Here is a 25,734-nt window from a genome sequence, read left to right as displayed (position 1 = left end):
TTATAAAAAAGATTAAAATCTTATTATTAATATGATTATATAATATAATGATACATTAATATAAAAAATTGTAACTATATCATAAAATATCAATTACATTAATTTTAAATTATTAAAAATTTAAAGTAAAAGTAATATATATATATATATATATATATATATTATAATTGTGACATTTTAATATTAATATAATAAGCTGTAACTGTGAAATAAAATATTAATTATATTAATTTATTAATTATTGGTGGTTTTGAAATAAATAAACAAAAGAGAGAAAAATAAGATAATTAATCTTATTTCAAAACAATATCCCTTCCACTTTTTAATCTGTAATATTAAAAAAAAAACTGTATTTATCTATCATTTTAAAAGTTGAAAATAACATTAAATATTATTTTACTAATGAATAAAAGATAGAATTATGGAGATAATAAATAAAGGTATATAATATTTCTTTTAATAAGTTAATAAAATTAATCACAACCTCTCTAGTTTTTTAACATATATTCACATCACCAAAAAAAATATATATATTGACATCGTCGCGTATTGAATAATCCGACACAAACCATTTACTTTATTTAAGAAAGTGATGCACACTACTTTGATGCTATGTATGTGCAAGTATAATTTAAGACCTCATAAAAGATAAATACATTTTCCCCTACTTTATATACATGAATATTATGTGCCCAACTTAAATTTCTTAATTTATCATTAAGAGACTTCGTTTATCTTAGACTAGGTCACCAGTTTTTCACCCTACAATTTATTTAAACAAAAGTGAATATAGTCAGAAGTGTGTTTAAAAAGACAGATTGGTTTCTTACTTATTTGACTAAATAGATTATAAGTTTCATTAAAATACTCTTGCAAATGAAATTGTTAACCAATTACAGGTTGACATGTATGTTAAGTTTGTTATATTTTACAATAATTATTTTAAGTTCACTTAAAATATTTTTAAATATAATTAATTTTAACTTTATAAAAAATAACTGAGTTTAGTGAATATGTAATGTAAACTTTACATTATAAGGCTAAAGTCAAAATTTTATTATGTGTAACGAGTAGAAATTTTGATTAGATGACTTACATTGGTCATACATAAACTTTTTTTTTTCAACAGCTTTTATCCTAAACACCTCAAATTCTACATCCACTCAATGTGTTAATCTTTTTCTTCTTTCGTCATCACATCATCCACCATATCTATTCCATTCTATTTTCTTAACTTACTCCCTAAAGGGTTTCTTCGCCCTCAAATGAGTGTCCGAGCAGGAATAACAAAATATTACAACAGATACTTGGAACAAGTAAATAATTAAATATAAATGAAATTCAATACAAACACTAAAGATGTAATCATTCTTGCGGTACACCATCAACTTCCCCACTTCTGTTAGTAACTTCCTGGGCGTCTGGGTCCGGGAGATCTTTAATCGCCTGTAGAAGAATAAATCAATTCCTTGTATCAAGTACCAACAATCGAGGACGTTTACAGTTTAACATCAAGAAAAGGCTACCAATTATTGAGTGGTGTTGGTATTTACTATTTAGTTAAATTCTTTAAGGAAAAAGAAAATAAGAGGTAAAATAAATCAAACATTAAAATCAATTTTAGGCAACTTATGATTTTTTTAAAAAAATTGAGATATACAAGTTATTTTATATTATGAGAGAAGTTCAACTTCTTATATTTTATTCTCTTAGAAATTACCTGATAAAGATACCAAGAAGCAAAAGCATCTGTTGCAGCATACTCTAGTTGCCCCTGTGACAAAATAGGAGTCTCCCAATTTCCCAGTCTTATTTTTTTGGGTTTTTTAAGCTGCAAGCATAACAAGCTGGGTAAATATTCTGCCAACGTAGTTCCTCACCATTTTCTAGACGGCAGTTGAAATTCTCCCTGCCCCCCTTAACATTTCCCCCTCTCCAGGGGCAAAAAATAAAATAAAAGCAAATGCAAAAGATTATTGAAAGAGAGTAATGATCAAGTAGTTCTAGAAAATGACATACTTGTTATCTCTATTTTTGTTATTTTTGTGTGAGGATAAAATGAACGAGAAGGAAAAACACTTTATTACTAGTGGCATCCACTTTTTTCATTGTCTATTTCCGACATGCCTATAAATTCTGTTGGTCTAACAAGACCTTACTCACTTTGAAGAACTTACAACTAACGCCAATGGAAAAGGAAAAGAATTAACGATTTATTCAAAATGAATTATGGCTTAAGTGCAGTAATGCACGTGTTAAATTTTTTGTTATTGTTTTCTTAAATTAAAACTTATTTAACTGCTACTAATTGTCGCCACCCGCCGAAACGGACCTTGGCAATCGCGATGATGGTTGGACTCTTTTATTTGTTTAAAAATATGGATTGCTAGAATGACTTATTCTCAAACTGAGACCTTGTCAAACGAGCAATTTTATTAAAAGGCTCACCAATCCATGTTAATCCCAAGCGGGACCCTCCATGGATTAGCGGTTTTCATAAAAAGGAAGGGTTCATGGAGTCGCCACCAATGTTTTACTCAAAACATTGGAAAAAGAAGTTTAAGGCAATCGATTCAAAAATCGACTTCGGCCATGACAACCAGAGTCGGGTAAGGGAGTCGGTTACGCGTGGGGAAGGTGTTAGCACCCCACAGCGCCCCTTTCGGGTTCCCTATGACAGATTATTTCTAAAAATAATAGTGCGAAATTACTAAATTACCCCTATTTATTCTAAACAATTATAACTTAACTATCTACATGATGACAGTTAAATATACACACAGAAAGCAGTAAAAGGAAGGTCTTAAGAAGAAACCTTTGAAGCGTGCTTTTATATTCAAGTAAAACTGGGAAGCTTTTTGGCGTTTCCTCGCTCTACAAGCCCGCTCGCTCCCTCCTAGAAAATTTTAACTATGGAAATCCGGAGGATTTCCCTTCGACTCAGTTCGAGACTCAAGCAAAAAGCTTAGAACTCGAGAACTTTGTCGGATCAACTCTCCGAGTGATTTCTAGGCAGAGCACTGCTCAAAAAAACCCAGAATACTCAAGAAGAGGGTTAAAACTCAGTGTGAAAGTGTGGAATGACGTCCAAATGACGTCCTATTTATAGGGATGAGGCGCAGTACGGCCCCTGGGTTCAATACGGCCCGTATTGAGTTTTTGTACTTCAATACGGCCGTATTGAATTCAGTACGGCCGTATTGAAATACAGAAACTTCAATACGGCCGTATTGGTTTCAGTACGGCCGTATTGTAGTACAAAATGTGCAGTACGGCCGTACTGAACTCCAAGGAGGCCGTATTGAGCTCCAAACCTCCCACTTTCTTATTTTTGGCTACTCTAAGACCTCTAAACCTACAGATAGTCATCCTATGGTCTTCTGGGAGTCCTTCTGGCTGACTTTCCTTTGATCTTTGAGAGTCTTCGAGTCTTATTTCCGACCCGGACAATTTTAGGGGTCTACAGCTGCCCCCCCTTTACTTAGTCAAACGGCCTTTTGGTGTACCGTTTGATAAGTAAAGGAGTTGACCCAATTGTCCGGGGAATAAGCCATCCTTCCGACTTGTAGTGTCTTCAGGTGGGAAAATTGTTGAGTAGCCTCTCCAGGTTGAGTTTGCCCTCTCTAGAGTGAGTATTAGTCGTCGCCTCTCCAGGCTCATTGCATACCTCGGTGCTCTGGACATCTGGGTAGCTGAGTAACGCCTCTCCAGGCTTGTGCATACCTCGGTGCTCTGGACATCTGGGTAGCTAAGTATCGCCTCTTGTGCATACCTCGGTGCTCTGGACATCTGGGTAGCTGAGTGTTGCCTCTCCAGGCTTTGTGCATACCTCGGTGCTCTGGACATCTGGGTAGCTGAGTATTGCCTCTCCAGGCTTTGTGATGATTTTGTCTCCACAGTCCACGATGCTGTTTCGACGATTGTTTTTGATTTTTGTGCCACTGAGGGCTGGATAACGCAGGGATCCGTCTAGGGGATGTGCAGTTACTCATAGGTTCTTGTGTCCCAACTTTCCTTTGCGTAGTTGGTGCCCATTGAGGAATTTCTGTTTCCTTGGGGTGTAGACACGAAGATGCTCTTTTCTGATGTGAGCAATGCCTTATGATTGGCTGACGTCCTTTCGACGTTGGTGGAGTATCCCGGTTATCCTTATTCGGGTGACTCTTTTGATTTTTGAGTTTTGTTGCCTCTGTGTAGGCTGTTATCCGCTGGGGGATTCTATTGTGATTAGCCTCTTCTGTTAGGCGGATCATCTTGACGCTTGATGTTTGGCTGAGAGCCGGATTCCACTTGGGGAATGATTATTGATATTTTTTATTTTTCTCCTTTTGTAGGGGTGCCTCTTGAGTAGGCGACTGGGGATTTGGGGATCTTATGTATCCCAGAGTATTATTTAGGAAGCCTCTGCAGGCTTAGCCTCACTCAGCGCTTGAGTCAGAGAGCTATCTTCCACTGAGGAAGTTTCAAGTCCTTTGACTGAATATTTTGCTTGGATGATCGCGCTTCCATTGGGGATTTTGACGATCTTGCTTTGATAGCTCTCGCTGGGGATTTGTTCCATGAGCTTAAGCTGAGGTTTCTCTGGGGAGTATTATTTCTGCGAGCCTCTCCAGGCTCAGTTATTCTGAGAGAGTATTATTTCGGCGAGCCTCTCCAGGCTCAATTATGCTAAGAGGGAGTATTGTTTCGGCAAGCCTCTCCAGGCTCAGTTATTCTGAGAGAGTATTATTTCGGCAAGCCTCTCCAGGCTCAATTATTCTGAGAGAGTATTATTTCGGCAAGCCTCTCCAGGCTCAATTATTCTGATGAGGGAGTATTATTTCGGCGAGCCTCTCCAGGCTCAGTTATTCTGTATGAGTATTGTTTCGGCAAGCCTCTCCAGGCTCAGTTATTCTGATGAGGGAGTATTATTTCGGCGAGCCTCTCCAGGCTCAGTTATTCTGTATGAGTATTGTTTCGGCAAGCCTCTCCAGGCTCAGTTATTTTGTACAATTTGTTGGGTTTTCTGTATTTCGCCTTTTTTTGTTGATTTTTGGCTTTTTCTGTATTTTTGCCTTTTTTGTCGATTTTTCGACTTTTTCTGTTGACCGCTGCCATACACAAGCAATTTTTCCTATTTTTCTATTTTATGCAATTGCCTCATGAAGAGGTCTTTGAAAATTTCTTTGTGGCTAATACGGCCATATCCATTTCAGTACGCCCGTATTGAGTTGAAAATTTGTTCATAACCCTATTTTTAGTACGGGTGTACTAAACATGATACGGGCGCATTTGTTTTTTCTGAAGTCTGATTTTTTTTTTTTTTTTTGAATAAACAGAGAATAAGTGATCTTCCATTACACCTATCATCTGTATGCATGTATGCAGTATGATGCACCTAATTCTATTTGATTTATCTTTCAAAAGAATTAACCGATGCGTTTTTGTTTGGATTCTGCCATTCCTCAAGACGGACTGTGCGCTGCCGTCTTCTATAACCGAGGAATGATGCGTATTATATTGAGATTTGGTGTTATCAACCAAGTGATTCTTCCCTTCCTTTAGAAGATATGTCAACCCTCCTATTGACCACTATATCTCCATGTTTCCACTAGATTATTCTAAAATCGTTTGGGACAAGAGAGAAAAGAAGGGAAAGGTATATTTTTTGAAAGTTTGTGTTTTAGAGGGGATTTATTTTTTTGAAAATAGTTTTTGTAAGAATGGCTGGCCAAGGTAGGCTTATGTGTTTAGGCTTGTTTGATTAAACACTTATGAAGTTAAAAAAGTCTTGTTTATTGATGTTGTGATTTGACAACTTGGATAGCTTCCCTTGAGCCTTTCTTTTTTGAATTTGGCTCATGGTACCATCATGGATTTCTTTTGCTTTTTTGATTTGTCCTTATTTTTGCCTAAAACACCCTTTTGTGGCGTCTTAGCGGACTTTTGTTTTTTATTTATTTTTGCAACCCTAACTTTTGCCTAGGTCACCCTTTCGTGGGATTCCTAGCGGGTCTTTTGCTCTTATTTTTGCGCAGCCCCCTTTTTGGGTTTCCTGCCGAGCTTCTTTTATTTTATGATTTTTGTTTTTGAAGGACTTCTTTTTTTATCCATGATGGCACTTGTCGAGGCCAAGGAAAGGTGCTCTAAGTTGTCACGCACACTTCCACATAAAAATGATGCGGGTTTATTGTTATTAAGACAATTTTAACCTCATTCATGTTTATTCAAACAGGGTTAAAAATAATGCGGTTTAGAAATTTATTGTAAGCAAGAAGAGAAGCAGTAAGAAATAATAAAGAATGATTTTATTATAATCATAATGGAAACATGTGCCCTATTGAGGCTCGGGGGTCGGGCTGTCCCCGAGGAGTGATCTCTAATAGTCATCAGGTCTATACATCCCTATCAGAAGGAGAAAAGCACTTGATGACAACGACCGGCCTTGACGTTTGTGAACCGGCCTTCCTAAAGATCTGGCTTAAAGAACGTCGAGAAGGATCTTGGTTCCTCTTCGTCCTTTGATCTTTATTAGGGTTGTATCCTAACCCTTGTTTCCCCGTATTATCCTTGATAATAGGTAGCTCAGGAATTCCTTGGGAATCCTTGCCAAGTCCCTGTCCCGGCAAGTATCCATTCTTGGTGAGCATATGGGCTACCTTCTTCATTTCTCGGGGAAATGTTTCGACATTGGCATTTTCCAATGCTTGGAAGGCGGTCTCTAGATTTTCCTCCTCAGATTCTTTATTTTCCTTTCCTTTATTCTTGGGAGCTTTTATCATGAAGATCATTGGGAGTGTAGATCCTGCCACTCCTAGTCATGCCCCCAAGTCCAGCGATGTTAGAGAAATCGCTGTCGGCAGAAAAATGGATGTCGTATATCCATGGCACAGCCTTATTTGATTCGTAGGGAAAAGGCCTTGGAGTAGTGATCCTTAACGGTGTCGGACCTTCCCCTTTGTTCGTCTTGATTACCAACAATGAAGTTGTCGTGTGCTCGCTTGGCGCAGTTGTTGGTTTGCATTTGATAACAAATGGCGTGCGATCCACTCTTTGATTATACGCATCGATTAATTCTTTCTTTTTATTAATGTTTATTATTAAATTACTTGGAGAGATGTATGCAAATGAATGACTATGAAATGCAAAGGCAATTGAGAGATTTCATAAATCAAAAACTTGATTTCATTGATCATAGAAAGTGTACAACTTATCATACAATGCTTTGAAGCAATTTTTTACAATATGAGAAAAGCCGATAAAAACCCACAGGCGGGTTCATTTTTCTTCTCCATTCATCTTCGGCTTCCTCTACATGGCGTGCCATTGCTTCAACTTGCGTATGGACCGCTTGGCTCATATCATCACTGATCTTCTGAGCGTCCTTCGCTTTTTGAATGTGATAGTTGATCATGGCCTGCAGCTCATTGAGCTCGTCTTCGGCTCGATCCTTCTCCTCTCGGAGTCTAGCCATTTGTGCTAGTCCTTCCCTTTCCCTCTTGCGGAAGTTGGAAAGGCTTGCGGTTTGTTGTTGAGCAACTTCCCGCCATTGTTGTGCGTCGGATCGAGTCAAGAGCAGATCGTCTTGCATGTCCTTGATCAACTGTGCCTGCCTTGCATGCTCGGCTTCAAGGCGTGCTATCTTTGCGTTAATTTCTTGGAGTTGACTACTCGGTTCAACCTTTGGCATTTTGGATGCCCGAGTAGCCTCCTCATTGAGGTTAGCACATTCATCCTTGAGCCGCTCTATCTCGTGATCTTTCTTCTTGCATTGCCTTTGTAGACCATCAATGATGAAACTGGATTCTTCATTTTTCTCTTCAAGAACTCTCATCTGAGCTCCCATAATTTCCAGCTTCTTGGTCAAGGCGTCGACTTGTTCTTGCATTAACCTCCTTGTGGTTGCGGTTGCGCAAGAGGTGGATGGTTGAGACACCCCCCTCTCGCTCCTCCATATCTCGTAGTCGGTGGAGGCGGATACCCGAGGCTTTCCAAGCTCTCGATCTCCCTCATAGATTGGCTTCTCCCACGCTCTAATGACAGCGTGCATATCCCTCTGATGCTCGGAATCAAAGGAGAAACACAACCCTCCAAGCTCCTCTTTAGTAGGAATAATTTGAGTCCTCATTAGTTGTCTCATAACCAATCTAGGTGAGTAGGCTATGCAACCTCTGAGGCCCATCAATGGTATGCTTGGATAACTGCCGCATCTTGTCAATACATTACTTGGACGGAACCAAGGACAAACCCACGTGAAGTGCTCAATACTCCACTGTTCCATCTCTTCCTTCCACTCGGAAGCATATCGGCGGCGTACGGGGATCTTCGAAAAACTCCTCAACGGATCGGGCAAGGTCCCCATGTGACTAGAGGCATAGAAGTGTGTGATGCCCCACACATACAACAAGGAGGTGCAGCATCGGATAGTCTTCCCTTGCTTCTGTTGAGATAGGTTAACAGAAAGCAAGGTGTCGGCAAGAATGGCAGGCACGGGACTCTTCATGTGTACGTCCCAAGCGAAGAAAGCGTCCATAGCTGCATGGTCCACTGTGTTAGCGTGAAAGGGGAATAGGATCGTCCCAAACACGGCTAACGCTAGAGTCTTGTTGAAAGCTAACCAATCTCCCTCACCAGCCAAGGAAGAAAGGTGGTCTTCAATCATTGCGAGCTTCCAACCCTTGATACTGCCGTTCCCCACTAAAGCGGATGATCGTGATGGCAGTTTGACTTGAGTCGTGACCCTCTCTACGGCCACATGATTTCCATGGAAGATATAGACCCCTGCTGATTTGGGCCAGCGTAGCATGAGCTCATACTCCTCGAGAGTAGGAACTAAGTCAAACTGGGGGAACTCGAAACAATGCAGATCGAGACTCCAAAAATGGACCAATGCTCTTAGAAAAGCTGGATCCACACAAATCTTCATCAAGTCGAGGACTCGTCCATAAGATTTTTCGAACTCCAAACGAGCCTCTCGTGGCATCAAGGAACAGAGGTGATCCAACCTCTCGGCACGGTACAATAAGAAGTCCACTTTCTTCAATTGCCCTTGTATTCCCCTAGATCCCTCCATAATCTACAATAAAATGCATGATATGAGATGGTGATGTTGAATATGCATGCATAGTGTTTATTTAACTAAGCATTATCATGTTTTCAGGATGTTCCTAAGATGATGCATGATATTGCTTGGTTTGGATAAATAATATTTTTCTTTATTTTTCATTTGGGTATTTTTTTTTGTATTTTTTGGGTGAAAAGGGAAACTACCTATATGAATGTGATGAAGGTAGATGTTAACACCGTATAATGGAAGATTCTTATTCCTATTTATTCTTATTTTTAAAAGAATAGGAATGTTGTATGTTTAAAGAAATGCAATGTATGCTCAAACAATTTCACATAATCAATGCACACACAATTCACTCATCCACGAACAGTCACGAGCGAATCACGAGGTAGGGGTATCCTGCAGAAAAGTGCATATTCAAGGAGGTTCTAACTGTTCTCACTGGTCTGAGGCCCCCAAGGTGCCCCCATTATAGGGACCCAATTCCTCTCGTCGTAAGTCGATGGAAAGTTCCAACGCACTGTCGGACTTGAGTTCATGGTTATCACCTTGAGTGATGCTTTCCGACAACGGTCTACGGGCACCTATAGACCCATTCGACAACCGGCCGTACTAACATCCACTCCCTATGGCTTTCCACTCATGCCCCCGGGTATAGGGGGAACTGTTGTGTGCAAAGGTTTGTGTACAGTTTTTATTTCAAACAATTGCGGAAATTTAAACATACAACAGTTATTAAAGCCAAATAGATAAAGCATATTATCATACAAGTAAGGGGTGATAAAGTAATTTTAAACTATTATTTTGAAAAGAATCCATCACTAAATGGGACTGACTCTCGAGGCTTCCCTAGCGGAGTCGCCATCTGTCGCCACCCGCCGAAACGGACCTTGGCAATCGCGACGATGGTTGGACTCTTTTATTTGTTTAAAAATATGGATTGCTAGAATGACTTATTCTCAAACTGAGACCTTGTCAAACGAGCAATTTTATTAAAAGGCTCACCAATCCATGTTAATCCCAAGCGGGACCCTCCATGGATTAGCGGTTTTCATAAAAAGGAAGGGTTCATGGAGTCGCCACCAATGTTTTACTCAAAACATTGGAAAAAGAAGTTTAAGGCAATCGATTCAAAAATCGACTTCGGCCATGACAGCCAGTGTCGGGTAAGGGAGTCGGTTACGCGTGGGGAAGGTGTTAGCACCCCACAGCGCCCCTTTCGGGTTCCCTATGACAGATTATTTCTAAAAATAATAGTGCGAAATTACTAAATTACCCCTATTTATTCTAAACAATTATAACTTAACTATCTACATGATGACAGTTAAATATACACACAGAAAGCAGTAAAAGGAAGGTCTTAAGAAGAAACCTTTGAAGCGTGCTTTTATATTCAAGTAAAACTGGGAAGCTTTTTGGCGTTCCCTCGCTCTACAAGCCCGCTCGCTCCCTCCTAGAAAATTTTAACTATGGAAATCCGGAGGATTTCCCTTCGACTCAGTTCGAGACTCAAGCAAAAAGCTCAGAACTCGAGAACTTTGTCGGATCAACTCTCCGAGTGATTTCTAGGCAGAGCACTGCTCAAAAAAACCCAGAATACTCAAGAAGAGGGTTAAAACTCAGTGTGAAAGTGTGGAATGACGTCCAAATGACGTCCTATTTATAGGGATGAGGCGCAGTACGGCCCCTGGGTTCAATACGGCCCGTATTGAGTTTTTGTACTTCAATACGGCCGTATTGAATTCAGTACGGCCGTATTGAAATACAGAAACTTCAATACGGCCGTATTGGTTTCAGTACGGCCGTATTGTAGTACAAAATGTGCAGTACGGCCGTACTGAACTCCAAGGAGGCCGTATTGAGCTCCAAACCTCCCACTTTCTTATTTTTGGCTACTCTAAGACCTCTAAACCTACAGATAGTCATCCTATGGTCTTCTGGGAGTCCTTCTGGCTGACTTTCCTTTGATCTTTGAGAGTCTTCGAGTCTTATTTCCGACCCGGACAATTTTAGGGGTCTACACTAATCTAGTAATTAAAGCTATTCATGGCAAAAAAATATTAATACAAAATTTGTAATTAGATATACTGATAATAATTTAGGATGCAACAAAAACATTAGTTACAATATGCAACATTGAATAATGTATTGATTTAGTGGGAAGAGGACGTGTCATTTTCCTTTTGGCTAATTTAAGACCAACAAAATTTCATTTTTTTTCAGAGTCTACCATATAAAAATTTGAGGAAGGGTGTGAGCAGGTCTGTCACATTTAACTGGCGACAGTTTTCCAGTTAACCAGCCAGTTGGAAGGGCACATAACAGTAATTTTCAGCTATCAAGTGTCAGAAGAAGACTGGACTAGTGGAATCACAATGTCCATGTCTGTTCTGATTTTAAGACAATTGGATTCAAAAACATACCTGTTTTGATAAATGTTTTTCAGCCAAGGATGCAAGACCCCACTTTTGATCTCCACCAAGCTTTTGATTAGCATGGAAAGAAAGATCCATCACACCTTTAACAGATATGTTATAATCCTTAAAAACCTTCACAGCATCCCCATCAATCCCAGCTCCAACCTAGTGCACATCAAACTTTGTATTAATGCTTGTGACAATTGATTCTTTCCCATAGACACACAAGAAAACAAGCCAAGAAAATTAAAATCCATCCTAACAGAAATATAAACCTTCAAGACTGTGGGATCTTCAAGCAAAAGCTGTAAATTCTGAGGGATTCCGGAATGAATTAGATGTAGAACATGACAATGACTAGTGTCACCACATATCTGCATCACTGCCACCTTTCCTGGTGGAACACCTATAAAAGTTTTATACAATAATGATTCAGTAATTTATGGCAATCTCTTTCTTTTTTAAGAATTAATGTTTTATAGGGGCAAAAGGAAAGACTCTCCTGCTGCAGAAAAGTAGGCAACTCCTCTCTCACCATAGGTGAACAAAATGTTACCTAAAAGATAATCCATAAAGTATGGGCAAGAAGCCAAACAATTGGCTGGAATTAGAACTTTAATCCCCCAAGTACTTGAATCATTTCTTACCCTCATCTACATTGCAACACAAAAATAGAGAGACTCTGCCTCCCAGGTATTTTGAAATTTCTCATCATGACTGTCCACTGATGTTCTAGAATTTTGATCAAGGATCTATACATAAAACATTATATTCCACATGATATAAAATTATCAATTCAAAAATTTAAACTAGTCGGATAACAACAGGCAAAATGGGCAGGAAACAGTTTTCTTCATCCTTATTTATTTAACCAACAAAAATATTTTGATATCAGATAGGAAAATACTCAAGATATACCAACATTCTCTTTCATCTCATTTTCACTCGCATTTTCTTCATATCTCTCCTCCTTTTCCATTACATTACTTATCACATACGTCACTTTCTCTCTCAACTTTTTCTTTTTTCTTCCTATCTCTCTTCTTTCCACCCCAATCCACCTCAAAATGCGATAGACATTTATCATTACTCTATCAGATACATACAAATATTATTACCTAAATGCAGCAATTGTAACAGACCCAGTACAATCAGGTAAATGCTATGCCATAATCAGCTATTGGAAAAAAAAGGAGATGAGCAGAACCAACCTTTTTTAAAGGTGGGTTTCCACTCAATGTCAAATCCAATCACAATTTGCATCATCTCTCTTTTTCTTTCTTCCAGAATTTGTAAGAGCTTCGCTGCAGCTTTCTCTACAGCGTCAAAAGTCCTGCTATACATAATTTGACCACTAAACTTCAACACAGGTAATCTCATTCTTGAATAGCCTGGGCAAGATGAAAAACAATATCATAAATGTTACTAGAAAAATTTGAGCAATTGTAGATACAAATTCATTCAAAGTTCAATTTAACAGAGAAAGAGAAGATAGATATTCCAGTTTTTCATGCTATTGAACCATAGATGGAGATTAAGACTCCTTTATCATATCCTAGAACTAATTGACTGTTTCTAAAAACCAAATGGAATTCCTTTCAAGCATCTCTATACAAAGTGAAACCAATCAAACAGAGTCATAAATACTATGTCCTCTTCAGACATGCCTTAACAGAAGCAGTAGGGAAGAAGATTATTAAAAGTAATTACAACCATATAATTTCAAAGATAATTTAATTAACTTTCATACATTCAGTTTATGCATAGTATTTTAGGTCCAATTTATTTTAAATAAGTGTTTGGGTGTTTGAGTTTTAAGGTCCAAGGATACCTAATGGGCTTGGATTAGCAGTAAGTGACAATGATTATATTTTGAGATGCAAGTTGATTCCTTCATATTTCAATCCAGTTTATTAGAATTTCCTAAAAGGTGTAATCTCCAAGGTCTTACCTTGTATTATAAAAGCAAAACTTTAGCCATTGTATGAAAGATCTTTTACTTGACTATTAAACCCAGAATTAACACGTTCTTTTGTGGTTTGTTACAGCAGACTCACTCCCATTGGCTAGGGCTGTGCAAAAAATGGAGATTTTAGAAAATTGATCATCATTATAAAAACAGTTTGGTTCATATCTTTTGGATCGGTTTATTTATCTTTTTCACACCTATGCATGCTTTGGGTTTTTCAAAGAACTAAACTAAATCATCTTAAAATGGTCCCATAACCAAACCATTTTAATAAAGTGGTTTGGTTTGGATTTTTCTCAAAAACAGTTCAATTTTTTTTTTGATCATATAGGTTCAGTTCCAAAACATTTCGGTTGTGTTTGGATCTTTTGCACACCCTTACTATTGGTATTGTTTGACTAGTTCTACACTCAATTCTATCCTACTCATTCCTTACCTGCATCATGCCCTTTTCTTAAGTGGGGAGAAATCATAATAATGTGGTAGACTGCTATCCAGCATAGCATGTTGGGATGGCACTTAGACTGAAAATCATATTACCTAGAATATGAAGGTCTAACAATAATCCATAAAAGAACTGAATGTTCACCTGCCTCCAAAGAGGGTGAACAGGAATAGTCATTGCTCATTGTTTCATATAACTTTTCATCCTCTATAGTGATTGAAACTGTATTTACTGAACCGGTGTCACTTTGTATATTATAGAAAAACGGATCACAAAATTTCCATACATTGTATGGCATGCTAAACAGCAGAAATGAGAAATTAGTGTATCTGGCGGGCGAAATTGAAAAACCCTAAGAGGAGCTGTATTTGAAACGGTGAAATAGAAGGAGGGGGAGGAGAAAGAACCTGGATGAGGCGAGAGAGAAGAAGCATTAGGGTGTTGGAGAGCGACAAGCGATGTGGGCAAGCGGCGGCGGGGAGGGTGATCGTTGGAACGAGGACGTTTATTGGTGGCGTTGGAAAGAGAGGCGTCGATGGCTTTGAGGTCTTCCTCCGAGAATGGCTCACAATCGCAGACGAACGAGGCAAGTCGCGTGAAACCACCCTCCACGTTCTTCATCTCAAACCCCTCCCCTCCCCACTTCGGACTCGAAAACATGGAGGGAATGTAGGGTGTCCGATTTCACTGTTTTGTATTTTTATTTTTTTAAAAATAAACATGGAGAACATCCAAAATTGATAATGAATGAACAAACGTCATTTTCACTAATTTTTTACACTTTTAAAATTAATAATTATTAATTTCTTTTAACTTACTTCTAAACTTATAGTTTTGTATATATAATACAATAGACTTGATTTTTTTTATAAACATAATTCAATCTATCTGTTTTATATTTTTTGTTTGTAAATAGAGAAATTTTATTTAATACGTATAATATATTAATATATTAATACTATAAGATTTATTAGATACAATTATTTTATAAAATTTTAAATACATATATTATTTAATTTAATTATTTTAATTAAATATTATTTATTAAATATAATTAATACTTAATATGATTAATTTTTGTTATTATATTTTAAGATAAATATAATACATATATATATATATATATATTTGTTTATAAAGATAAAATATTTATTTTATTTTGATATATAATTACTACTTGTTAAATAATAAATTATTTATTTGATAAAAAATATAAGAAATATTTATACACTTCAAAGTAAAATTGCTGAGAGGATGATAGTATTTAAATGAGAATAAATATAAAATAAATTAAAAAAATTATAAAATAAAATATTATTTTAATTCATTTATATAAAAAATAAATTTGATCATAAATTTTATATCAAAAATATTTTATAAACTTTTTTTGAAAATAGCCAGATTAAACATGCTTTTCAAATTTTAAAAATGAAAATTATTTTTTAAAATAAAAATAAAAAAATATTTTCTTAAATCAATCACACCTAAAAAAGCCATTTATTTGGATTGGATTTGGGCTCATACTGGTCCGGTCCAAAATATATAAATTGTTTTGAGCGGAGAAAGAAAGCAATGGCGCTGAGTTGAGTGAGTTGAGTGGAGCGAGTTTTTCTGTAACAAAACCGAAAAAGGGCGGGACTGGGACTGGGACTGGGACTGGGACTGAGACTGAGAGGGATAGTGAAGATGAGTACCGTTGATAAAATGTTGATTAAGGGGATTCGGAGCTTCGACCCAGAGAATAAGAACGTCATCACCTTCTTTAAGCCATTAACCCTAATTGTCGGTCCTAATGGTGCTGGCAAAACCGTATGATCGTTATTCTTCATCTTCTCATTCCGTTACTAACTCTATCAATTCTCTCCTCTCATATGCTTTTCTTTGCTTTACTTGAATAAGCAGACGATCATAGAGTGTTTGAAGCTTTCATGCACAGGTGAGTTGCCTCCTAACGCCAGGTCTGGCCACAGCTTCATTCACGACCCCAAGGTAAGTTCAATCTCTCATTTATGCTTTTCTAGCTTTTTCGTTTTATCGATTAATAATCACTTGCCTCACCTCAGCGATTGTTTGTTTGTTTATTTGGAATCGGTAAGGTTGCAGGAGAAACCGAAACGAAGGGACAGATTAAGCTCCGATTTAAAACGGCCGCCGGCAAAGATGTCGTTTGCGTGAGGTCGTTTCAGCTGACGCAAAAGGCTTCGAAAATGGAATACAAGGCAATAGAGAGTGTGCTTCAAACTATTAATCCTCACACAGGCGAGGTACTTCTACTTCTACTTGTTCACCCTCTTGTTTCTGTCAATTAACTTTCTTATGCATTGTCTCTGTTTGTCAGAAAGTTTGCCTCAGCTATAGATGCGCTGACATGGATCGAGAGATTCCCGCGCTCATGGGCGTTTCCAAGGCCATTCTCGAAAATGTTATATTCGTTCACCAAGACGAAGCCAACTGGCCACTCCAGGATCCTTCCACCTTGAAGAAGAAGTTCGACGATATCTTTTCGGCAACTCGGTAGCTCTCTATCCCAATTCTCCGTTGTTTATTCATGACTTGCGGTTACTAGCACCTGAATGAATGTTATGTTTCTTACTGAGTAGATACACCAAGGCACTGGAAGTTATAAAGAAACTTCACAAGGAGCAGGGTCACGAGATAAAGACTTATAAGCTGAAACTGGAAAATCTTCAGACTCTCAAAGATGCTGCTTACAAGGTCACTTTCCTTTTCCAAAATATGACAACGCTATAAGTATGTAAAGTTTGCTCATTACATTTTCTCACTTTCCCTCTATAGGATAATAATCTTGAAATCTGCAGAATCACTAAAAGTGTTTGAAAACATGTGCTCTTTTGTTTTACTTTAATGGAGCAAATTTTCACTACTTGTGTAGTAGCTGGTATTCTCATTATTTTGACACTTTTATTTTTTGGCCTATGGGGGATGACCATACGCATTTCTCTTGTTTTAATGGAGGAATACATTCTTGTAAATTTTTCCGCTTTAATGAGCTCATTTTGCCCTACTGTAATTTTCATTTTTGGGCCATTCTAAAAGAAAAATAAATCCTAATTATTTAATTTTGTTTTCCTGTAGCTTCGGGAAAGCATTGCACAGGATCAAGAGAAAACAGAGTCTGTAAAATGTCAAGTGCAACAGTTGGATGGGAATATTAAAAAATTGGATGATAAAATTCGTCATGCGGAGAAAACAATTCAAGATTTGCGGAAGCTGCAAGAGCAGATATCAACAAAAACTGCTCAACGAAGCACTCTGTTTAAGGAACAACAGAAACAATATGCAGCTCTTCCTGAGGAGAATGAAGGTGTGTAAGTGTGGAACATGATACATGTATTACCAACATTGAGACAGTTTTGATTTCTTTATCCCTTTCTATATTGTTATAGTTTCATTCCTAATGGATTTACACAGATATGCCCCATGTGTTTGAAAGTTTCTAATGGTTTCTTATGCATATTATATTTTATTAGACACTGATGAGGAGTTGATGGAATGGAAGACCAAGTTTGAAGAAAGAATTGCAATTTTAGAAGCAAAAGTAAAAAGGCTGGAAAGAGAGTGGACTGACACTGATGATAAAAGTTCCATCCTTCAGAAGACCATTCCTCATTTCATCCATGAGATTAGCAAGCTACAAAATGAAGCAGATGTAAATGAATTGATACACAAGCTTCCTATAGTGACATCTAGTTTTGCATAATGTTCTTGTAATTTTATCTCTAATTTGAACTGCAGGCTCACTTGTCTTTGAAGAATGAACGTGATTCCTCCATTCAGAGTCTTTTTGCTAGATATAATTTAGGATCTCTTCCAAAGTCACCATTCAGTGATGAGGTTGTTTTAAACCTCACTAATCGTGTAAAATTGAGGTTGGCAGATCTTGAGAAGGATCTGGGTGATAAAAAGGTAGTTTTTCTGTTCTCTCATTTGTTTTATGCTGTATGTTCACTTTTAGGTGTCTGATTGGAGACAAACTGAGAAGTGGCATTATTTTCAAGGATAATTTCTTGCTGTTACTTAATAGTTCAGAAAAGGGATCTTCTTGTCTTCTTTGTGGTATTTTATTGGCAGTATTGTAGATGATTTGTTTGCTGGATATACGGAGAGATTGGCATGCTTTGCCCATTTGATTTTTTTTTTTTATAGGGTTTTCCTTTAGCAAGGATATTGTGTCTATACATACTACTTTACTTATTTCTTTCTTCCATCCACTCTAGTGACTTTGTTTTCTTATTTAAAGAATGTGCTTGCCCAAATTTTTAAAGTATTTTCACCATATCAAATAGAAGAAAACGTGACTATTGACTGTTATTTTGCTTCTTTTGTGCAGAAAGCGAATGACAATGAACTCAATATGGCATGGGATTGCTACATGAATGCAAATGACCGTTGGAAAGATACTGAGGCTGAAAAAAAGGCTAAGACAGAGATCAAGGTTTGATGTTTCAATGCATACAATTCTTGTCGATTGTCTTTATCTTAATTGTACAGTGTCAATACCTTGTTATGTATGCAGAGTGGCATTTTGAAGCGAATTGAAGAGAAGAAAAATGAGCTTGATAAATCTGAACTTGAAATACCTAATTTAAACTTCTCTCATATAGATGAAAGAGAAAGAAATTTGGTAAGGGCAACCTGCTCTTTTGTGTTGTTTAGTAATTTATAACCTTAATATGATTAACATAATTTTGAGTAATGCTTGCAGGGAAAGGAGGTTGAGAGGAAGGCAAACCAACTTGATGAAAGACAATTTGAACCAAATATACGTCAGTTGCAAAATGAGATATATAGTGTAGATCAAAAGATTAAGGCTGTCAATCGAGAGAAGGAGGTCATGTCTTCTGATTCAGAGAACAGAGTTAAGATATCTTATAAGAAGGCAGAATTAGAAAATCAGAAGAAGAAACATAAAAAGATGTAGAACCATTTTCCTTTTATCTTCTTTACTTTTTGCATTTAATTTTCAGAATTATATATTTGGAAGTTGGTGATAATCTGTTTATTCTTCTTTACAGAATTGATGATCAAAAGGACAAAATAAGAAAGGTGCTGAAAGGGAGGGTCCCTCTTGACAAGGATGTGAAGAAGGAAGTTACACAAGCATTAAGGTTGGGGAAATCTTTTCTTTTATTGTTTACATCTTGTAGAGTTTTAGTACTAGCGCTTGAATCATAAGGTAAGGCTTGTCCAAACCTTTATAACCTTTACTTTGGCCATATCTATAGTCAACGTGGGATCTTAACACATCTTTCACACCCAAATTAGGACATCCATGTGGAGATTATAGGACTGATTTTTTTTATTGCATCAGGAAAGCCATGGGGTTAGGTTTATTGTATTAGAATATTCGCAGAGCCAAGATCATATTTTGACTGTTGAGGATGAGCCAATGTCAGATTTATCATATTTTTGGAATGACAAGTGTGAGTGAAGGAGTTTGACGTTGGGTAAGAATACAATGTAGATCACAAAATATCATGTATTTTTATTTTTTGTGGTGCAGGGCTGTTGGAGCTGAATTTGATGATCTGAATGCCAAATACCGTGAAGCTGAGAAAGAAGTCAATATGTTGCAGATGAAAATACAAGAGGTTAATAATAACCTATCCAAACACCACAAGGATTTGGAATGTAAGTGCTATCTATCATTCAAAGAAGTTGAGTATAAATATTGTAGTTTTTGAGTGAAATCAATGTTGAGTTCTGCATCTGTGATGTTGTAATGGTTCATAGGTAATATAAATGTTTGGTAGACACACATCGACAAATTTTTCTTGTTTTAAAATATTTTTCCCCATATATGTGGCACTCTTATTTAATTTAGTTCATATACAATAAAAGAAAAAAGTTTTCAATATAGTCCTCATGTAAAATCACTCCCAATATGGTCCTTACCATGTTTATTGTTTTGTTATCTATTAGAGTTATATTAAAAGTGTAGGAATCAAGTTAAAAAAGTGTATGTTAAACTGGCTCCAAGATTAAAAGAAATTAGATATTCACAAAAAAAATGGTGCAAATCATCTACCTTGAGTTTTTAGCAAATCAACTATGAAAGCCCATGAAGTTTGGGTTAGTAAGGTTTAATGTCTATATGGATTTGTTTCAGTGATTTTGAAAGTCATATGGATTTGTATATCAATAATGTGATAATAGTTTGGAATAAATAGCCATTGCATAGTTTTGCATTTTGTATCTCTCTTGATATGGCTGATGATGCCCAAATGATGTTTTTATTTCTTTATGCTGCTTCTCCTTTGCCCAATAGTCTAGTGTGCTTTCTTTCTTTTCACCTTGCTGAATTACTGAATACAAAGTTTTGAACCATTTAAATTTAAATAATTTTCTTACAGCAAGAAAGAGATTTATTGAATCCAAGCTTCAGTCTTTGGATCAGCAATGTTCTGGAATTGATTCTTATCTCAAAGTTTTAGAGTCTGCCAAGGAGAAAAGAGAAGTCCAGAGAAGGTCAATTTGTGCCAGACCACATTCATGACATCTTCTATTTGTGTTGGTCTCCTATGTACTAATACTTTGTCTGGTGATTGCTTGCAGCAAATATAATATTGCTGATGGTATGCGGCAAATGTTTGATCCTTTTGAAAGGGTTGCAAGAGCTCATCATGTTTGTCCTTGCTGTGAGCGCTCCTTCTCTTCAGAAGAAGAAGACGATTTTGTCAAGAAGGTTGGTACATTTCACATCCTATTATAACATACTGATATTAATATTATACATTGGCTTTGAGCAAGTACTTTATATTTTTTTTTTGTTTTGAATTGGCCTTTCTCTTTTTTCCTTTAATTACAGCAAAGAGTGAAGGCTGCTAGTTCAGCTGAGCATATGAAAGTTCTCGCTGTGGAGTCCTCAAATGCTGAGTCTCATTATCAGCAGCTGGATAAGCTTCGTTTGGTTTATGAAGATTATGTTAAACTTGGCAAGGAGACAATTCCAAATGCCGAAAAGGAACTTCAACAACTTAAAGAAGAGATGGATGACAAATCTCAGGCTCTTGACGATGTAATTATCATAATTTCTTTTTAACATTTCCTGGAAAATTATTTTAAGTAGACAGTTGGATCCCTACATACTCATTGCTTCCTTCCTTAAATTTTTGTTTTTGTGGATGATGATTATTATTTTTTATCAATTGCTTAGTATTATCTGTTTCTCCCCCTTTTTTTGTCTCTTGGTGTTAACTTGTTTTGCATTATACAAATCCTGCAATTTTCAGGTTTTAGGTGTTTTAGCACAAATAAAGACAGACAAGGATTTGGTTGAGACATTGGTGCAACCTGTTGAAAATGCTGACCGGCTTTTCCTAGAAATTCAACATTTGCAAAAGGAAGTTGAGGAATTAGAATATAAGCTTGATTTTCGAGGACAGGGAGTGAGGACTCTGGAGGAGATTCAATTTGAGCTTAACACATTGCAGAGAACAAAGTAAATAACTCAAGTTAATTTTTACTATTTACTAACGTGGACAATTTTACAATCTAGATCATTATGATAATTGAATTTCGTCTCAGCATCATCTCCTATTCCTTGAGTGCACTTATTTACTATGAGATTTGTTTTATTTTTCTTATTCGTATCATTATTTCCTTGCATATCCTGGTTACAAGGGACAATTTGCAATCTGAATTGGAGAGGCTGAGGGATGAAGAAAGGCATATGGAGAATGATCTATCAAATATTCGATTACGGTGGCACAGTCTAAGGGAGGAAAAAGTGAAAGCAACTGCCATATTGGAAAATGTTAAAAGATTAGAAGAAGAATTGGAACGGTTAACTGAAGAAAAGACCCAAGTTGATCTTGATGAGAAGGTGTCTAATTATCTCATACATTGATGGATACTTAATTTTAAGTTATAAGCATATGTAATGGCCTTCTTACCCCTTTCCATGTATAAATAAAGGGAAAGAGAAATATAGGAATATAGGATAAGCTCCTTATACACATTTTTCAAAAGAAAATTTAATAAAATGATTAATGCTCTCAACACACATGCTGTTATCAGTTATTGTGTATATTATGAAGATATTAAGCAGCTCTCCCCCCCCCCTAAAGGAATTGCCTCTTTTTCAAAGTTCTCAAGCTTGCTGATTGGTACATACTCTTGTTTTTAGTTCATTCTCAGATTCGGTGTGCTGTGTTTGTGTTTATTTACATTAAAAAAAATATTAAGACACCCTTTTCTTCAAAAACCTTTACTTCAATAAAAAAAATTCAAATTTATTAGTAGTCTCTCTTTATCACATCAAAATACATAGTATTACCCAAAATTTGTGTATTTGCAGCATTTGGCAGAAGCTCTCAGACCTTTATCCAAGGAGAAAGATAAATTACTTGCTGACCATAATGAACTGAAAATTAGACTCAGTCGCGAGTATGAGAATCTGGCTGAACAAAAGAGAACTTATCAACAAGAAGCTGATGCAATTTTTAAAATGAATTCCAAGATTAAAGAGTAAGTTTATCTGCTTGAAAAATGGTAGTTTTTAAGACTCCAAATTTCTTTAACATATGTTTTGTTAGATTAGGTATTCTGAGTTAAAGAAAGGAGACAGGTTGAAGGAGCTGCAGGAAAAGAAATCTCTATCAGAATCTCAACTTCAAAGTTGTGATACCAGGAAGCAGGAAATTTCAGCTGAACTAAACAAAAGTAAAGATTTGATACGAAATCAAGATCAATTAAAAAGAAATATTGAGGACAACTTAAATTATAGGAAAACAAAGGCTGAAGTAGATGAGCTAACACATGAAATTGAAACACTAGAAGAAAATATACTGAAGGCTGGTGGGATTTCTCCGGTTGAAACTGAACTCCAGAAACTAAAACAGGAGAGGGAGAGACTTCTTTCAGAGGTATTTACAAATTCCTGAATCTTACATCTATGCTTGCAAGCTTGAGTAAATCAGTCAAGTACCAATTCTATATTTGTATCTTCGTTAGTTATATGTTATTGCTTCTAATCTAGAGCTGAAAACCTTATTTCTCTCTTTTTTGGATATATACCCGTAACTGGTTGACAGATGAACAGGTGCCATGGAACAATGTCTGTTTACCAAAGCAATATTTCCAAAAATAAAGTTGATCTTAAGCAGGCTCAATACAAGGACATAGATAAGCGATACTTTGATCAGCTTATCCAGCTTAAGGTGTAATCATGTGTGATACTGCAGTTGAATGCTTTCTTTAATTCTCTGCTTTATATTGTTGACAAGTCAACTTTTCTTTTCAGACAACTGAAATGGCCAACAAGGATCTGGATAAATACTACAATGCACTTGATAAGTGAGCTTCTTAAAATTTGGTGATGTTCAATACATTGTTAAGATTGTATTCTTTGTTTTCATGTCACTCCGGTGTTACCTATTCATCTTTCAGAGCATTGATGCGCTTTCACGCAATGAAAATGGAAGAAATCAACAAAATTATAAGGGAATTATGGCAGCAAACTTATCGAGGACAAGATATAGACTACATTAGTATTCATTCAGACTCCGAAGGTGCAGGGACTCGTTCTTACAGTTACAAGGTCTGACATTATATTGAAACATTTATTCCTTCAAAAGCTGTCTAATTTCCTCGTAAAATCTGAGATATTGTTCTTTTGCATTCCATATAGGTTCTCATGCAAACTGGAGATGCAGAGTTGGAGATGAGAGGAAGATGTAGTGCAGGTCAGAAGGTATGTTGCCTAGGGGTGTTCAAATAACACTATTTAAAACTAAACTAATAGGTAATTAAACTAAATAAAAAGAAAAACTAAACTAATTATTTTAAAAAAACTAAGATAGGCTGATGCACTGATAAAAAAATGTGAGTGTTGGGTTGGAACATGTGGGCAGTGGGTACTGGGGTTCAGCACTCGCGCATCTTCTGCTCTGTTTTAATTTTTTTTTTGTTCTTTTTTAACGTCACAAGTTACAATTTTATACTTTTATACTATTTTGCGTCGTTGTAAATAACTAAATACAAATGACAAGACTACTTTAATAACTTTGTAACGAAAAGCCTATTTTACTTGAACTGTAGCGGGACAATAAATATTAAATTATTAATTATTAAATCTCATTATGGATCATTAAGATTTTTTTTGAGAAATGGATTATTAAGATTAAAACTACTGTATAATTATCAATCTTTTTTAGATTTTTCTTTGTTTACTTATTTTTAGTTTTCTGAAAATCTCTTATAAATGAGATAAATAACTAATAAACTTATTGTTCTAGGTTGCTTTCATAAAATAAATTGGTAAAGTATATTTATTATTTTAATAATCATTTAGAATTTACATTTTACTCACTAAAAACAAAGAATTTACATTTTGCACGTGTTTTAGTCATGAAGGTATATTTATGTATACATACACATAAAATTTATAAAATTCGTATTAGTTAATCTTTCACATGCTAAACTTAAAAAATAATAAAAACAATTTTTTATATTCAAAATTTAATTCATGAATACAAATTGTCAATTTATTTTAATTTTAATCAAAATGTATTTATTCATTACGACATTTTGATTTTATACCATCGGAGGTCACTTTGGTATTTTGTATTATTATTACTTTTAACATGCGCGAGCATAAAATCACCGTGTAGCCAATTAACTCTAACTCGAGTAATTGAACTATTTTAGTTTAGTTCATTGAAATTTTAGAATTATAGTTTATCAAACTAGAAAATAGTTAATTTAGTTTTTCTAAACTATTTTCTAGTTTTGTTAAGTTTAACTGAACTACTGTTAGTTCAGTTCAACCCATTTGAATAATGTTGCCACTGGGGAAATTCATGTCTAGTATTCCCTTTTTTTGAATTAAAAATATAAACAGATAAGCTTGACTTAACTGTGAGGTTACAGGTTCTGGCATCTCTTATCATACGGTTGGCTTTAGCTGAAACGTTTTGTCTCAATTGTGGAATACTCGCACTGGATGAACCTACCACAAATTTAGATGGACCAAATGCCGAAAGTCTGGCTGCAGCTCTCGTAAGGTGCGAATAGATTGCCCAGTTCTGATTAAATTAATAGTAATGAATTAATTACGCATTAACGTGATGTTATGTGTTATCTGCCCTAAAATGAAGGATCATGGAGGACAGGAAAGGCCAGGAAAATTTTCAGCTAATTGTAATCACTCATGATGAGCGTTTTGCTCAACTGATTGGTCAGCGCCAGCATGCAGAGAGATATTATCGTGTCGCCAAAGATGACCTGTAAGAACAACAATACTTCTGTTTCGTTTGTTTTTCATGTCACTCCTGTGTCACTTATTCACTGCTTTTATTTATTATTACCGAGTGATAAATTCTGAACACTTTACAGTTCTTCCTTAACATTTTCTATCTCACCTTTTCAGTCAGCATAGTATAATCGAAAGTCAGGAGATATTTGACTGAAGGACGGATTTTATATGGTTGGTAGTTACTCATCCAAATTGTTTGTCGGTGGACTGGCGGAATGCAAATCCTTTCAAAACCTTTAGCATTCAACCTTTGGCATCCCTTCAAATCATTTAAAATCATTTATGCTGTAGATACGTGGCCTGATCCTAGTTAATTAAGAAATTTTAAAGCTGAAGTATGACCGCAATTTGTACAAGAATTTTTTGTTTAGCGGTGGTTTTACGTATTTGGTCGATTTATTGCATGGATGGTCCCCGTTATTGTAGGCCAGTAAATCAGAATAGTGATATGAAAACAAAACAGGGTCATTTTATTATTTTTCACAGGATAATTTGTATGGCTATTCAAAATAAACAAAAGCTCTCCAAGACATTGGCATACATTTTTCTCCACCTTCGAATAAGCAATAAATCTCC

General features: G+C 36.1%; 2 protein-coding genes across 3 annotated transcripts; one reads left to right on the top strand and one right to left on the bottom strand.

The window, feature by feature from the left end:
* Window positions 1-1,052: 1,052 nt before the first annotated feature.
* LOC109807919 (3'-5' exonuclease) lies at window positions 1,053-14,575 on the bottom strand. The gene is made up of 6 exons (XM_020370649.3): window positions 14,288-14,575; window positions 12,678-12,857; window positions 11,742-11,872; window positions 11,473-11,631; window positions 1,721-1,831; window positions 1,053-1,446 (listed from the first exon to the last, which is right to left on the bottom strand). Exons 1-6 carry the CDS (start codon window positions 14,538-14,540, stop codon window positions 1,366-1,368), a joined length of 915 nt encoding a protein of 304 aa, XP_020226238.2. The 5' UTR covers window positions 14,541-14,575; the 3' UTR covers window positions 1,053-1,365.
* Window positions 14,576-15,501: 926 nt separating this feature from the next.
* On the top strand, window positions 15,502-25,698 carry RAD50 (DNA repair-recombination protein (RAD50)). 2 transcript variants are annotated; one of them, XM_020370644.3, is made up of 27 exons: window positions 15,502-15,689; window positions 15,783-15,869; window positions 15,977-16,144; window positions 16,219-16,394; window positions 16,481-16,595; window positions 16,977-17,205; window positions 17,372-17,550; window positions 17,637-17,807; window positions 18,232-18,336; window positions 18,418-18,525; window positions 18,607-18,818; window positions 18,917-19,009; window positions 19,405-19,532; window positions 20,255-20,369; window positions 20,457-20,586; window positions 20,710-20,919; window positions 21,134-21,342; window positions 21,525-21,726; window positions 22,201-22,370; window positions 22,444-22,768; window positions 22,937-23,062; window positions 23,146-23,198; window positions 23,292-23,442; window positions 23,533-23,595; window positions 24,774-24,907; window positions 25,001-25,129; window positions 25,273-25,698. In XM_020370644.3, exons 1-27 carry the CDS (start codon window positions 15,567-15,569, stop codon window positions 25,310-25,312), a joined length of 3,951 nt encoding a protein of 1,316 aa, XP_020226233.1. In that variant the 5' UTR covers window positions 15,502-15,566; the 3' UTR covers window positions 25,313-25,698. The 2 variants fall into 2 exon arrangements, with proteins under 2 accessions (XP_020226233.1, XP_020226234.1); XM_020370645.3 differs by having other exon boundaries at window positions 15,550-15,689; window positions 15,817-15,869.
* Window positions 25,699-25,734: the final 36 nt, after the last annotated feature.

The sequence above is a fragment of the Cajanus cajan genome, chromosome 3 (genome assembly GCF_000230855.2).
Source record: "Cajanus cajan strain Asha chromosome 3, NIPB_CcT2T_4, whole genome shotgun sequence".
NCBI classification, from domain to species: Eukaryota; Viridiplantae; Streptophyta; class Magnoliopsida; order Fabales; family Fabaceae; genus Cajanus; species Cajanus cajan.
This window is presented reverse-complemented; position numbering and strand designations above follow the sequence as displayed.

What these genes read in the sequence shown, in the direction of transcription:
- RAD50 (XM_020370644.3), top strand. Translation starts at nt 15,567, where the DNA reads ATGAGTACCGTTGATAAAATGTTGATTAAGGGGATTCGGAGCTTCGAC. An exon ending in AACACATTGCAGAGAACAAA is followed by an intron (nt 21,343 to 21,524) that starts GTAAATAACTCA and finishes CCTGGTTACAAG; the next exon opens with GGACAATTTGCAATCTGAAT. An exon ending in CTCGTTCTTACAGTTACAAG is followed by an intron (nt 23,443 to 23,532) that starts GTCTGACATTAT and finishes CATTCCATATAG; the next exon opens with GTTCTCATGCAAACTGGAGA.
- LOC109807919 (XM_020370649.3), bottom strand. Translation starts at nt 14,540, where the DNA reads ATGTTTTCGAGTCCGAAGTGGGGAGGGGAGGGGTTTGAGATGAAGAAC. An exon ending in GAAACCCACCTTTAAAAAAG is followed by an intron (nt 11,873 to 12,677) that starts GTTGGTTCTGCT and finishes AAACTTTTATAG; the next exon opens with GTGTTCCACCAGGAAAGGTG. An exon ending in CTTCTTGGTATCTTTATCAG is followed by an intron (nt 1,447 to 1,720) that starts GTAATTTCTAAG and finishes ATTCTTCTACAG; the next exon opens with GCGATTAAAGATCTCCCGGA.